The sequence below is a fragment of the Ruditapes philippinarum genome, unplaced genomic scaffold (genome assembly GCF_026571515.1).
Source record: "Ruditapes philippinarum isolate M1 unplaced genomic scaffold, ASM2657151v2 ctg7390_1_1_1_1, whole genome shotgun sequence".
NCBI classification, from domain to species: Eukaryota; Metazoa; Mollusca; class Bivalvia; order Venerida; family Veneridae; genus Ruditapes; species Ruditapes philippinarum.
This window is the reverse complement of record NW_026858906.1, coordinates 16,485-31,086: the sequence shown is the minus strand read 5'-3', so window position 1 is coordinate 31,086 and position 14,602 is coordinate 16,485. Positions and strand designations below refer to the sequence as shown.

The window sequence follows — 14,602 nt, the reverse complement described above, 5'->3', positions numbered from 1 at the left end:
ATATCAAAAGCATTATCTCCTTCTTTTTTGATTTGATAAAATCGTGTTTAAATATACGAGAGTATAGTACATCAACGGTAATTTGTCACGGGCATTACCGGGAAGGATTATAAGTGCCTTTTTATAAATTGAAGGGCAGACTTCAGGAAACTTCCGGTACATCTCGTGTTACAATTCTGAAAGTTTACGGGTGCTGGAGATAGTGCACGGATCAATATTCATTATTGTAACAGAATTAAGACCGATATAAAATGAATTTCATATTGATCTACTCTATAGTCCAAGTACAGAAAACATGCACTAATTGTTGTGTTTCTTTCGTTTTCGCAACAAAATAACCTTCGTTTCTATTGATGATAATGTCAATGTATTTCAGGAAATGTTGCTTTAACACAAGCCTTTGATGTATCGAAAACGTAAATATTTAAGAAGTCTTTGCCTCGTGATACATCTATTGATCAATATGTCTTTCTTCTTTCAGGAAAGGTAGAAATATACATGTATGTTCAACCTTGAACATGATTGAGCAACTAGGTAAAAATATTGACTTTGGTGTATGACATGAATAATATTGGTTAGGTTAATTTATATCCAAAGCCTTTGTCACGAAGATGTTCATGTTCACGCGTTACCTGTTCTCTTAAATTTATGTTCATGTACGTGCATGTAACAAATATATAATCTTACGAGTAACGGCTATCCGTTTCGCTTTTTTTATTCATGTTAATCTAATTAGTTGTTAGTTAAAACAGAGTGCGGCGATCGCTTTTGATTTATTCAAATCACAAATAGACTTAATTACGTTTACCATCTTATGAGTTGTGAAGGGTGAAAGGATTTATTTGTGGTGCTTTTTAATCAAATTAAAATTTACTCCATTTAGTATTATTTTATGCTTGAAAATAAATTGCATTGTTATCTTTTATCATTTATTTAATATCACCAATAAGTTATTTCAATGTTTCAACCGCGACCATTTGCATACGTTAAGATAATGTAAAATTTAAAGAATACCACTTTTTTAGACTGACCGTTAGCCGCCCTGTGAATAGTAAATATATTAACTCATATAATTATAACAATGTCTTTGTTTGTTTGGAATAAGTGCCAGATCGTAGCAATGTCTTGCCATTTAATATAAACAGCAATCTGATTAAAAACTGGCGAAACATTCTTGTCCCATAACCAATTGACTCAATTATTTAAAATAATTTGTAAAAAAATTCTTCAAACATTTTTTTATAACAAAATTAACAATTTGTTTCATTTCCACGGATAACGGTTTCTTGATACTTCTTCTTATGCCTATCTGTAAAAGCCGGTTTGATTGCATGACTAAAAATAGCTTGAATTATAAAGAAGGCGAAACATATACGGTGGTCATCAGATCTACATGAAAGATATATAAGTAAATCTGAACTTTTGTCAGATTTATACAAACAACATTTTTTAACACGTAAAAACCTGTTGAACGTGATTATGTGCCCTTTTTTCTGCATGCCTTGCCAATGCATCAACGTATATTGTATTTAAACCTGTGAAAGACGTTGTTACTCACTGGCTTCCATGTGTCTTTTTGTTTTATACTGTTTTGGTGACACTTTTGTTTGTGTCTCTTGTTGTTTTCTCGTCTACGGTAAGTATTTTTTCTTTGCCCCTAGTTTTTTTTTTAATTTTGCCCCCTCCCGCCCCCTTTCCCTGTGCCTTTATACTTTTTGGGCCTTTTTACTTGTCATTTTTTTGTTATCTTCAATTTGCTTGTCGGTTACTATTATTTACAAAGGGGTCCTCATTGCCTCTTTGCCGCTGGGTCGTGTGGGGGTTGCGTTCATTGGACGTCGCACGTTCTCGTTGATCTTGTTTATCATACTGTTTGTTATTCATGAAGCATTGTCAAAGAAAAGCACAAGAAAACAACTAGACCGTACTTTTGAATAGAGACGGTCAATCGATAAAGATGTCGCAGGTAGACGGTTCTAATCCTAGAAGTTACTTCAGCCGATTTGTCTTGACAAGGCAACAAGATGTATAGAAATAACTTGGTAATGCAAAATGGTGAACACGGTTTTTGTTTTTAGGACATTAAATCAATGAATAACGATCTGCTGCGCAAAGACATTACTTACTTCGACACCAAAAACCTGAATGTCCCTACTGTTTATGTTTTTGTATGGAACTTATAAACATATGGAATTATTAAAAAATCATTATTTTAATGGAAATACAATCGTTTTAAACTTTAGTGAGTAAATGCATATCACATGGACATTAACGTCAAACTATCATCTAAAATCGATACTGTGCTTGAATAATATATCACACGGCAGCTACTTTTTTTGTTTTTCAGCTTCTATCTGCTATTTCATATTTTTCATAACCATAGAGTATAAATTAATGAAAGAAAACCGTATTATTAAAGTAATGATCATTTAACATGGGCAGTGTAAAAAATGGAAATCTTATATAAAAGCACAAGTTTCATTGTTTAGTAGGATAGTACCAAATGATTTATATAAATCACTGTTGGATACCGCAATCATGATGAGCAATGCAACAGTGGTAGGATATATATTTTTGTTTATTTTATTGATTTGCTTTTATAGTTTGAATCAATGTCATGTGTGTTTTGATATTATTGAAGTTTATGCAAAAAAGTCAAGGCTTTGGCTTGAATGTGAAGATCTTATAATTAGTATTGTAAGGATATAGGGAGAATATGGTATATTTTTGTTGATGCCAAGGCGATAATAAATTCTATTAAATTTATACTATCATATAAAAAGATCTCAATTAAAATATTAAGTTACAAATTGCATTAATATGAATCTTGTATTTTGATATTTATCATTATTATTATTAATATAATTATTCATTTATTTATTTATTTATTTATTTATATACATGTATGTATATGACATCATTCAAGTTTTAACTACAGGTATTATTTTCATGATGATTACCATTATCGATCATTTTTAGCAAAATTATAAAATCAAAAGTTCAAAAGCTGAAAATAAAATACAAAGCGTTTAATATGTTTTCATTTAAGGTTTAAGAAAGAAATCTTCATTTGTATAATTTATTATGTTTCAAAATGGTTGAAAGGCAGAAACGATTTATAAATTAACCTAATGAAATATAACCAAGACCAATGTTACAAGAATAAAATAGAGTTGTTACAAAAATAGTTTGATAACAATGTTTATTTCATAACTGAAATATATAACTAACGCATTTATAGAAATCATTATTAGATCAAATCTTATCAATCTGGCCTCGTTTTCAATTCTAGAGTCCACAAAGTTCATATCAAACCCATATCACACCCCATATAGCATAGTTTTTATTTCCAGGCTACAAAAGTTTCATATCAAATACATACACATGTATTGCATCCCATTTAGCCTTGTTCTAATTTTCTTTTTCGACATTCAAAAATTCATACATGTATTAAATTCTTATTGTAACTGAATCAACAAAATTCTGTCAAAATGTCAAAAATGGTGGTGAAAATAAGGAAATCATTTAACATGGCTAAGACAAATACTGATTCGATTAAACTCGTACACAACTGCAAAATCTTTATCAGACTCGGCTTGCAATTATATGCTTGACAGCTGTGTACACGTTCAATAGAGTTCAGTATTGTACTAAACAATGTATAATAACCACACATTATATTAGATCCAGACATGTGTAACCCTTATTATAGAGATGAATATGAACCTTATAATTTGTAATGTGGTTTAGCTTGAATGTAATAAATATGCCATGATATTACAAAGTAAAAAATGACGATAGAAGATATATTTCTACACCAAGGGCCACTCATTATGTATTTCTTTACAAAATGCTGCATTTTTTTTTAGCTGACGACTCTAACATTCAAAGTATTGAAGAGCAATTCTAATCAACACTTTTATAAGACCAAATATACATGCGGAACAATCGTATATTTGTTCCAAGCAGTCGTTTCAAAACAGTTAAAGGCATATTTATGTATTCATTGATTATTGATTAAAACATTGGTTTGATCAAATACTTGTTATAAGATAATTTCACGCTGCATATAAAGTGTATCAAATTGATTTCTATAAAAGCACAGCAGTGTTAGTTCTCTCGGTATATTCTTTGTCGTAAAAAGAATTAAAATGGGTTTATAAAGTATTTGACAAAAAACCTTTTGTTTTTAAGTACCGGTATATTTTATACATTTTATTGTTAATAAATATCAAAGGTTTTATATCTAGTTTGTTTATTTATTTAGTTCAGTTATTGTATAGCTCGGTTCTCATACGTGAGCTGTTAATTACTTCATATCTTTATTATTTTACTTTTTGTCCATGCAGATGACTGGTAGCACGGACGACGGTAGAGCTAAGCCGTCATTCGGCTGGTTATTTTCAACCATCACGGCACTCGGATTACTTCTGTTCCTCGCAGTGTCGTTTGCGTTCTATCACCGACGTCTGATGGTGAGAAGAAAGAAGGAAGCAGAATATAACAGATTTTTCAGATTTCTGCGACCTGACTTAGACATGTGTGATAAGAAGATTACAAGAGCTAGGTAAGATAAGGAAATACTTTGGAATAACAGACGCTCTATTTATTGTTTTGTTTCGTTTGATTTTTACGCCGACCGTTACGTTTTTTAGTGATATCTCAGCGGTCGCATAACTGGATTTCCTGAATAGCTAACCAGTAATTACCAAGTATCGCAAGTGACTGAACACTAGATAATCCTAAATAACTTCAAAGTCTGCGGTGAAAGTTTGATAATTCAACAAATGTTCCAATGGTGATGTCTTCTACGTTTCATCTACAAATCATAACTGAAGAAAAACGTTCATAACATTTACTTTTTCAGGTCAATTCTTACGAACACACATAGCGTAGATTCGTCGTTTATGACCGCCGATTCAGAAAATTACAACGAAGGATTCGGAAAAGAAGACGATGCTGAGTCTTTCATGATTGACAGTGGAAATGACAACGAATTTAAACCGAAGATATCATACGCTGACTGGGCTGAGAAAAGACAAGATGATACATTAGAAAAGAACGACCATGATATATACTGGCAATCAGTGGTAGCAAGAAAACAAGTTTTACACGCAGATATGCATGCCAATCTTATATTTAGACAGCCAGGCGAAGAATTAGTAGATACAATTGAAAAAGTAAAAACTGCTAAAATAAATGATGCTTTTGATAACAAATATCACACTGTCCCGCCAAAATATAGGGAATATATTTTAGGTAATAAATCTATTCGACAGAATCAGCAAAATGTTGTTTCTCAAAGACAATCTGTGATAAAACATTGTGCGGACATAAACAACGACCCATCCGATATGTTGAATAAGAAACCATTTTCGAACCCACTGAAACGTAAGAAAAATAAACGTGGTTTATTAAGAGATACTTTTAAGAAAAGCGCAAGTTCTCTAGATGAGGAAAGTATACATACATCTTTGTTCTACAGTGAGCTAAGGAGATGCAGTGAGCCCTCTCTTTTTCTATATAATGACGAGGCGGCTGATCCTAAAAACTCTAAATCTAATGACAATGAGAACCATATATCATTAAATCCATATTACACTGATGTCAGTATGCCAATAACCAAAATTAAAACACGACGACATCGTACTTCCCAAGATGAAAATAAAATTGGTGTTTTGAAAAGTTATCATGAAAACAGTGAAATGTCCTTGCCGTCTGATGAAGAAACACAAGTACCAGCTAGCACTTGGATGTGAGTCTAACATTGGACCTGGCAAATATAATTATCATATTAATTTCTGCGTATATACTAAGTAGCGGTTCTTCGTTTTAAAGAAATATCATCTTATGTCGCATAACTTTGAAACTGTTTAAAATAATTATAAATAAAAGAAATATCACGTTATTAACAGAAACACTTTGTTGTTCCGAAAAAAAAATGTTCGCAAACTTAATATTTCAGACATTTCAAGTGTGAGTTAAAAGCATAAAATGCTGATATATATATTTGTATATAAGACAATGCTGATATATACTTGAATACAAATAACGGCATAGATCACATTTGTCTTATTTGCCCATCTTTGCATTGGATGCAATGTTATCTTTAATAAAACACCATGCACTGTATTTATCAAATGATATGATATTATTAATTAAGACTTTACTTGACTAGAGAAGTGATTTGAATATCATATAATTTTCATAAGGCTTCGAACAAGAACAATAAACATACAAACATATAAAACAGAGCATTCCTGTTGCTATTAACGCTAGGGGCGTTCACGATAGCTTGAAATTTCCAGTACGGTCCTTGAACAGGCTCAATCAAACCGAGCCTGTAACATTTTCATTTTTGCTTTTTCGATCGTCCTTTAGGTATCCTTTTCTTTACATAATTTAGACACTACTGGATCTTCCACAGATTTTGGACTACAAATCAAATATAAGGATGTAAATGGTTAAGATTAAATTAGTGTTTTTCATATACTACAATTATATTTCTATCAGCAATTTGAAAGTTAGCTCAATTGCATTCATTGATATGAAAGCAGGTATCAGCCAGATTTATTTTTCAAGGATTTCAGGACTGTAACACGACATCTATCTCGTATCTATAATTCTCAAGTATAAATTATAAATTGGATTACAGTCAATGAAGAATGTTTTTAATTACAGGTAGTAATGATTTAAAGTAAATTATGCATTGATATTGAGACACTGATCTATGGAAAGATGTGACGAGGTTATAAATTATTAACAGCAATCTTTTATCATGTCTTTTTTACAGTGATTACTATTGACAAAGTACATGCTTTACCAGCAACCCTTTAGCTTTATTATACACTTCATCAATATACAATGAAAACAAATGCAGAGAATGAAATATTATTACGTCTTACTATTAAACTGATAAACTTTGAATCGAATATAGTTTTTAATATAAAAGTAGTTTTTAATATTAAAGTCTCTCTTACATTTGACTGAAACATTCGGGACTATTTCTTTTATTGATATGATATTTTCATATTACTGCGCGGCATGAACTCGATTTTTTTAATTGAAATCTAAAGAAAGAAATGCATATTAAAATTGAAAACATGATAAATAGAATACCAAACAAGTGTCTGATATCATAAAATTTGTCCGACTTGGCACGATAAAAAATCCTAGCCTGATAGACTTTGTAATATCAGACACTAGCATGGTATTTTCTATATATCAGTGATACCAGAAATTGATTGAATTTATACCACAGCTTTATCGTACCTTTTTAATGTGATAATTGGTCGGAAAGTGAACGTTGTTACGCGGTGATAGTGAATTGCTGCAGATAATTTATATTGAACGATTATCATGTTATTTTCATTGTTGGCAACTATAGACAGGCAACAAATCTTTTTGTTCACTATGTTTGCCGTATTGCGTCAATACTTATAAAACCAATTTAGATATTTAAATGATAAATCTTGGATAAATAATTGAATTGAAAAGATAAAGAATCAAATTAAATGAGTTTAGAGGTACGGAGTATTCTATATGAAATGCTCACATCAGAAGTAATGCACAACCGCCATTGTTATGGAACCAGGCGTTTTGAATATTTAAGTTTTCGACAGATAAACACAATTTCTTGCGATTTTTATTATAGATGAACATGTATACTTTATTCTTTTCTTACAACCACGCGTGATATGTCTGTGCATAATATCTTTTATAGGGCGTCGAGACAAAATGGCATTCAAATTGAAATTTCAAAAATAACTCAATGGAACTAAAAGCTTAGCATATCATATACAGTACATTATGCAAATGTCGTAGGTGTATGTGTGAAAATATAGCTCAATTGGAGATGTGCTTGGATATTACATATACCTGTGTCTAGTTCCAATGGTATGTTACTGTAAGCTGCTAAGATCCTTTTCAGCTGACATGTTACTGTGAGGAGATAAGATCTATGAGGAAGGAAAGCTATTAGCTGCTCCTAGTGTGTCTGTGACAAGGCCGACTTCAGCAGTTGGTAGTAAAATAAAGCCACTTTACATTCGGACAATTATTATTATTATTATTAATCATTATGTAGATAGTTTATTTACATTAATCTCTTAAAAAACAAATGTTGCTTATCATTTTGCATTGCAAAGTTATCTCTTTGAAACTATAGATCCTGTTGGCTTTTCAAGACAAATTGAAGAAACCGTTAAATTGAAGAGCCGTCTACCTGCGACATCTTTATCGATTGACCGTCTCTACAGAGATATATTTTATTCAAAAGTACGGTCTAGTTGTTTTCTTTTGCTTTCCTTTGATAAGGCTTCAAGAATAGAATACCTTAGAAAAATTGTGTTTTATGAAGCTACGGATGATCGATATAATCACACAATTATTTATAGTCAAAGTAGAATCAGTAAATCACTTAACTCATGTTTACAAAGCTTATCTGTTGTTAAGAATTGCATCTGCGCCATTATCTGGAGAAAATTAGTTCTAAGCACAAACTTTATTTTGTAAGCCAAAGTGTGTCATACGTTCTTCCAGACTTTTAGATGTCTTGTTTTGAATACAATATATCTTGGCGCATTGCATTGTCTGTAGAAAAAATAGCAAAGATTCGCGGAAAGCAGATTTAAACTTGTAAAAAGTATGCTACTTTATATTAAATGCCTAGATATTGCTACAATCTGACACTTAATCCAAACAAATGAAAGCATTGTTATGATTATATGAATTAATACATTTACTTATCAACGGGCGAACGGTCAGTTTCAAACAAACAAATGGTATTCGTTCATTTACATTATAACATGAAAATGTGGTCGAGGTCGCGGTTAAAAATTTGAAACAATTTATTGGTAATTTTAAATAAATCATAAAAGATAACAATGCGAATTTATTAAAAAGCAACGATTAAAGAAGCACATTACAATTTGATGAAAACCCCGACAAAACCCCTTCACCAACATCACAACACATAAAATTGTAATCGTTATCAAGTCTATCTATTTTTGATTTGAATAAATCAGACGTGATCGCTGCTTTCTGTTTCAATAATAACTAAATAATAACTAATAAGTAAAACTAATAAGATTAACATGAATGAAAACAGGAAATGTGTAGTCGTTACTCGTAAAATTACATGTTTGTTCAATGCCTGAACATAAACATAAATTTAAGAGAACAGGTAACCCGTGAAAATAAACATTTTCGTGAAAATGGGCTATGTATATTACCTAAATTATTCATGTCAACAAAGTCAATCCTTTAAACCCAGTTGCATAATCAAGTTTAAGGTAGAATATACATTCTACTTTTTTAAAATGAAGAAAGGCATATTGATCAATTGATTTATCACGAGGCAAAGACTTCTAAAATATTTACGTGTTCCATACATCAAAAGGCTTGTGTCAAAGAAATATTTCCTGAGATAGATTGACATTATCATCAATAGAAACGAAGGTAATTTTGTTGCGTAAATGAAAGAAAGAAAACAACTAGAGCATATTTTCTGTACTCGGACAATACAGTAGATCAATATAAAATTAATTTTATATATCGGTCTTAATTCTGTTACAATAATGAATATTGATTCGTGGAAATTATCTCCAGCCCCCGTTAAGCGTCAGAATGGTAACACGAGACGTACCGGAAGTTTTCTTAAGGTTACTCTTGAATTTGTAAAATTCACTTTAATACTTCTCGACTTTGCAAATCACCAGCACCTGTAAAATTTCAACATTGTAACACAAGTAGCACATGAAGTTTCCTGAAGTTGCCCAAAGGCACTTATTATTTGTCCCGGTAATGCACGTGACAAATATCCGTTGATGTACTATACTCTTGAATAATTTAAAATGAAATATAACCTTTGATTAAATAAGGAGATCATGCTTTTGATATACTTTTGATAAATGTTTTATTTAAAACAAAATTTTTGATTATTGTCGACCAGCATCTTTATCTATTTTTGAAAAAGGACTTAATCTATAGATATGTAACTGATATGTTATGACAACCTTTGTGAAATTCGTTTGTTGCAGAAAATCACTGCCGTTTATCTGAAAATATCAATCTTCGACAGGACACATTTTGGAATATTTTATTATGCTCTGGTTGATAATGTATTATGTCTTTAATTTCGATCGACGTCACGTTTTGTTCACGTGCGATATCTCGTCACCTCTGCATCCCAATAATGGCAAAGTGAGTGTGCAAACGACTCACCTAATGAATGTTTAGAAACAGAAAACACTTGAATTCAATTCATACTCCATTAAGACGACTGCTCTTTGGCTCTCATTCATTAGTTTTTCTTCACTCTTCTCTTAGTTATAAAATGTATGCTTGTGTATCATATCTTCTCCTGTCCATATGTTAGTGTTGTCCATTATTATGTTTGTCTTGTACAATCCCGTTTATTAGTGATTCCTCTCTGTTTACTTGCAATCTATTCTATTCAAGTATTTTCTATCTCCTTTGCTCCGTGTCTTCTAGTATGTGTATGGTAAACAATCAGGTCCTCTGTACATCTTTATGATCGGCAATGTATTTGAAATTACACGTCTATCATTGATAGACCAACATTCAAGACTTGAAAACATGTCGTTCTTTTTTTAACACCCATTCTACGAGTAACATAATGATATAATTTCGTCGTACATTAATATATAAAAACATCAATGATTTAACAACAACGACACACCTTCAATTATTGAATATTTGACTTATCGATAATCTAGTAATTCTATGTAATTTTAAAAATGTATGTAGATATAGAGCAGAAAAATTAACAATTTATCACAGAATGTAAATGAAATGCTTTTGATTCACTATTAATAATTTATAACCTCGACACATCTTTCAATAGATTAGTATCTAATTATCAATGCATAATTTAGTTTCAATCACTTCTACCTGTAACTAAAGACATTCTTCATTGACGGTAATCCAACTTATTATTTATATCGTTGCCAGACAGCTCATTAGTTTTAGATGGATGTCGTGTTAACAGTCCTGGAATCCTTACAAAATAAATGTGGCTAATGCCTGATTTCAATGAATACAAATGAGCTAACTTTCAAATTGCTGATTAAATGTTTTAAAAATATAGATTGTAGTAAATGAAAAACACTTATATAACTTTCACCATTTATGTACATCCTACTATTTGATCTGTAGTACCGAATGAAAATTGTTGTTTAAATGATTTGGAAAAAAATGTAGTAAATCAATGACACCAATTTAATCTAAAATAGAAAAAATAAGAATCCCTTAAGAAAGTCCAACACGCAAATTTGAAAATGTTACAGGCTCGGTTTGATTGAGCCTTTTCATGGACGGTACTGTAAAGTGCAAACTACCGTTCACGCCCCCAATTCAACATTTAACATGAACTAGTATAATTTTGAATTTTGAAACATCCGCAGATGTGTTCATATGGCGGTTATCATTGAACCTTCAATGTGACACGTAAGTGCCATTCCATGAAAAGCGGCATTTGGTCCCCAAGTAAAAAGATACGTGTGCCCTAAACGAGAAAAAGATTGGCGGAACTAAATGAAATGGAATTTTTGCAAGAGATCAGAGGTTATGCAGCCTGCATATCACAGAGAAGACGTCAAAAGACAAATTAAAAAGAAGGCCACATATCATAAAACTGATTCAACAATATTCAAGTGAGGAAAACTGGAACCAACCAACAAGAAAATAGCCAAAAAAGAACTTAATTACCGCAAGCAACCGATCTTTAAGAATAGGAAATATAACATCTCTGATTGAATGTACGGGGCGACTTTTGACAGCCTCTAAGTGTTTAAACCCGTTTTAAAAAAATATACAACAGAACACGTTAAAAACGCCCGAAACGGCAACATGTAATGATTGTGCTCTATGCCGTTCCTTATATACATGGATACAAAGTGTTGCCTGTAAATAACGTGACATTTTAATATTTTAAAGAGTTTCAAAGTAATGCCACATAAGATAATATTTCCTTAAAACGACAAACGTCTTCTCAGTATAAATGTAGAGATTGATATAATCATTATTTTTGTCAGGTCCAATGTTAGACTCACATCCATGTGCTAGCTGGTACTTGTATTTTTTCATCCAATGGCAAGGGCATTTCACTGTTTACATGATCACTTTTCAAAACATCAATTTTATTTTCATCTCGGGAAGTATAATGTCGTCGTGTTTTAGTTTTGGTCATTGGCATACTGACATCAGTGTAATATGGATTTAATGATATATGGTTCTGACTGTCACAAGATTTTTCAGGATCAGCCGCCTCGTCATTATATAGAAAAAGAGAGGGCTCACTGCATCTCCTTAGCTCACTGTAGAACAAAGATGTATGTATACTTTCCTCATCTAGAGATGTTGCGCTTTTCTTAAAAGTATCACTTAATAAACCACGTTTATTTTTCTTAAGTTCTAGTGGTTTAAAAAACGGTTTCTTTTTCAACACCATGGTCGGGTCGTTGTTGATGTCAGCACAATGTTTCACCATTGAGTGTCCATGAGAAACAATATTTTGCTGATTCTGTCGAATAGGATTATTATTCCTATATGTCTGCGGAACAGTGTGATGATCGAAATCAACGGTATCTTTTCTTTTAGCAGTTTTAATGTTTTCAATTGTATCTACTCTTTCTTTGTCGGACTGTTTAAATATGACATCTGCATGCACATCTGCAAGTAATACTTGTTTCCTTGCTACTATAGATTGACAGTATATATCATGGTCTTTCTTTTCTAAAGTATCATCTTGTCTTTTCTCAGCCCAATCAGCGTAAGATATCTTCGGTTTATTTTTGTTGTCATTTCCGCTATCAATTATGAAAGACTCAGCATCGTCTTCTTCTCCTAAACCTTCGTTGTAATTTTCTGAATCGGCAGTCATAAACGACGAATCTACGCTATGTGTGTTCGTTAGAATTGACCTGAAAAAAAGTAAACGATGTGAAACTATTTGTGTTCGTTAGAATTGACCTGAAAAAAGTAAACGATGTGAAACTTTTTGTTTTTGTCCGTTATGATTTGTAGATGACAAGTAGTGGACAGCACCATTGACAATTTGTTAAATATCAATCTTTAAGCGTTATTTAGAAATCATTTAGGATTAGTATGCAGTCACTTACAGTACTTGGCTATCAAGCGATCTGGACCGACCTGGACCGACTGCTGAGATATACATGTCCAAACAACGTTACGATCGGCGTAAAAATCAATCAGTTAAACAAAACACAAAAAGAGCGTCCATACTCAAAATATTTCCTTATCTTACCTAGCTCTTGTAATCTTCTTATCAAACATGTCTAAGTCTGGTCGCAGAAATCTGAAAAATCTGTTATATTCTGCTTCCTTCTTCCTTCTCAGCATCAGACGCCGGTGATAGAACGCAAACGACACTGCGAGGAATAGAAGTAATCCGAGTGCCGTGATGGTTGAAAATAACCAGCCAAAGGATGGCTTGGCTGTACCGTCGTCCGTGCTACCAGTCATCTGCATGGACAAGAAAGAAAAATAATAATGGTATCAAGTAATTTACAGCTCACGGTATGAGAACCGAGCTATACAAATAAATAAACAAACTAGATATAAAACCTTTGATATTAAGTAACACTAAAATGTATAAAATATATTAAAAAATAAAAGGTTTTTGTCAAACACTTTATTAACCAATTTTAATTCTTTTTACGACAAAGAATGTACCGAGAGAACTTACAATGCTGAGCTTTTATTGTAAATCAATTTGATACTCTTTATATGTAGCGTGAAATTATCTTATAACAAGTATTTGATCAAACACATGCTTTAATCAATAATCAATGAATAGATAAATCTGCCTTTTATTGTTTTGAAACCACTGCTTGGAGCAAATATGCGATTGTTCCACATGTATAGTTGGTCGTATAAAAATGTTGATTAGAATAGCTCTTTAATATCTTAAATGTTAGAGTCGTCAGCTAAAAGAAATGCGACATTTTATAAACGAAATGCGTAGTGAGTGGCCCTTACTGTCTAGAATACAGTGCAGAAATATATCTTCTACCGTCATTTTTTACTTTATCATATCATGGAATATTTATTACATTCAAGCTCAACCACATTACAAATTATAAAGTTCATACCCATCTCTATAATCAGGGTTACTTACATCTGAATCCAATATAGCATATGGTTATTATACATTGTTTAGTACAATACTGAATTCTATTGGACGTGTACACAGCTGTCAAGCATATAGGTGCAGTTGTGAACGAGTTTAATAGAATCAGTATTTGTTTTAGCCATGTTAATTGACTTCTTTATTTCACATAACCATTTTTGACATTTTGACAGAACTTTGTTCCTTCAGTAACAATAAGGATTAAATATGGACTCTTGACTGTCAAAAAAAATTAAAACGAGGCTAGATAGGATGCAATACATGTGTATGTATTTGATATGAACCTTTTGGAGCCTGGAAATGAAAACTATGCTATATGGGGTGTGAACTGGATTTGATAGGTGTGGATATTTGTGGATTCTGGAAATGCAAACAAGGCTAGATTGATAAGATGTGGTCCAATAATGATTTCTATCGGAAAACCAAGAA

At 31.9% G+C, this 14,602-nt stretch overlaps 1 protein-coding gene across 1 annotated transcript; it reads right to left on the bottom strand.

Moving 5' to 3' along the window:
- Positions 1 to 11,942: 11,942 nt before the first annotated feature.
- LOC132754635 (uncharacterized) lies at positions 11,943 to 13,506 on the bottom strand. Its single transcript, XM_060745294.1, has 2 exons — positions 13,289 to 13,506; positions 11,943 to 12,944 (listed from the first exon to the last, which is right to left on the bottom strand). Exons 1-2 carry the CDS (start codon positions 13,504 to 13,506, stop codon positions 12,071 to 12,073), a joined length of 1,092 nt encoding a protein of 363 aa, XP_060601277.1. The 3' UTR covers positions 11,943 to 12,070.
- Positions 13,507 to 14,602: the final 1,096 nt, after the last annotated feature.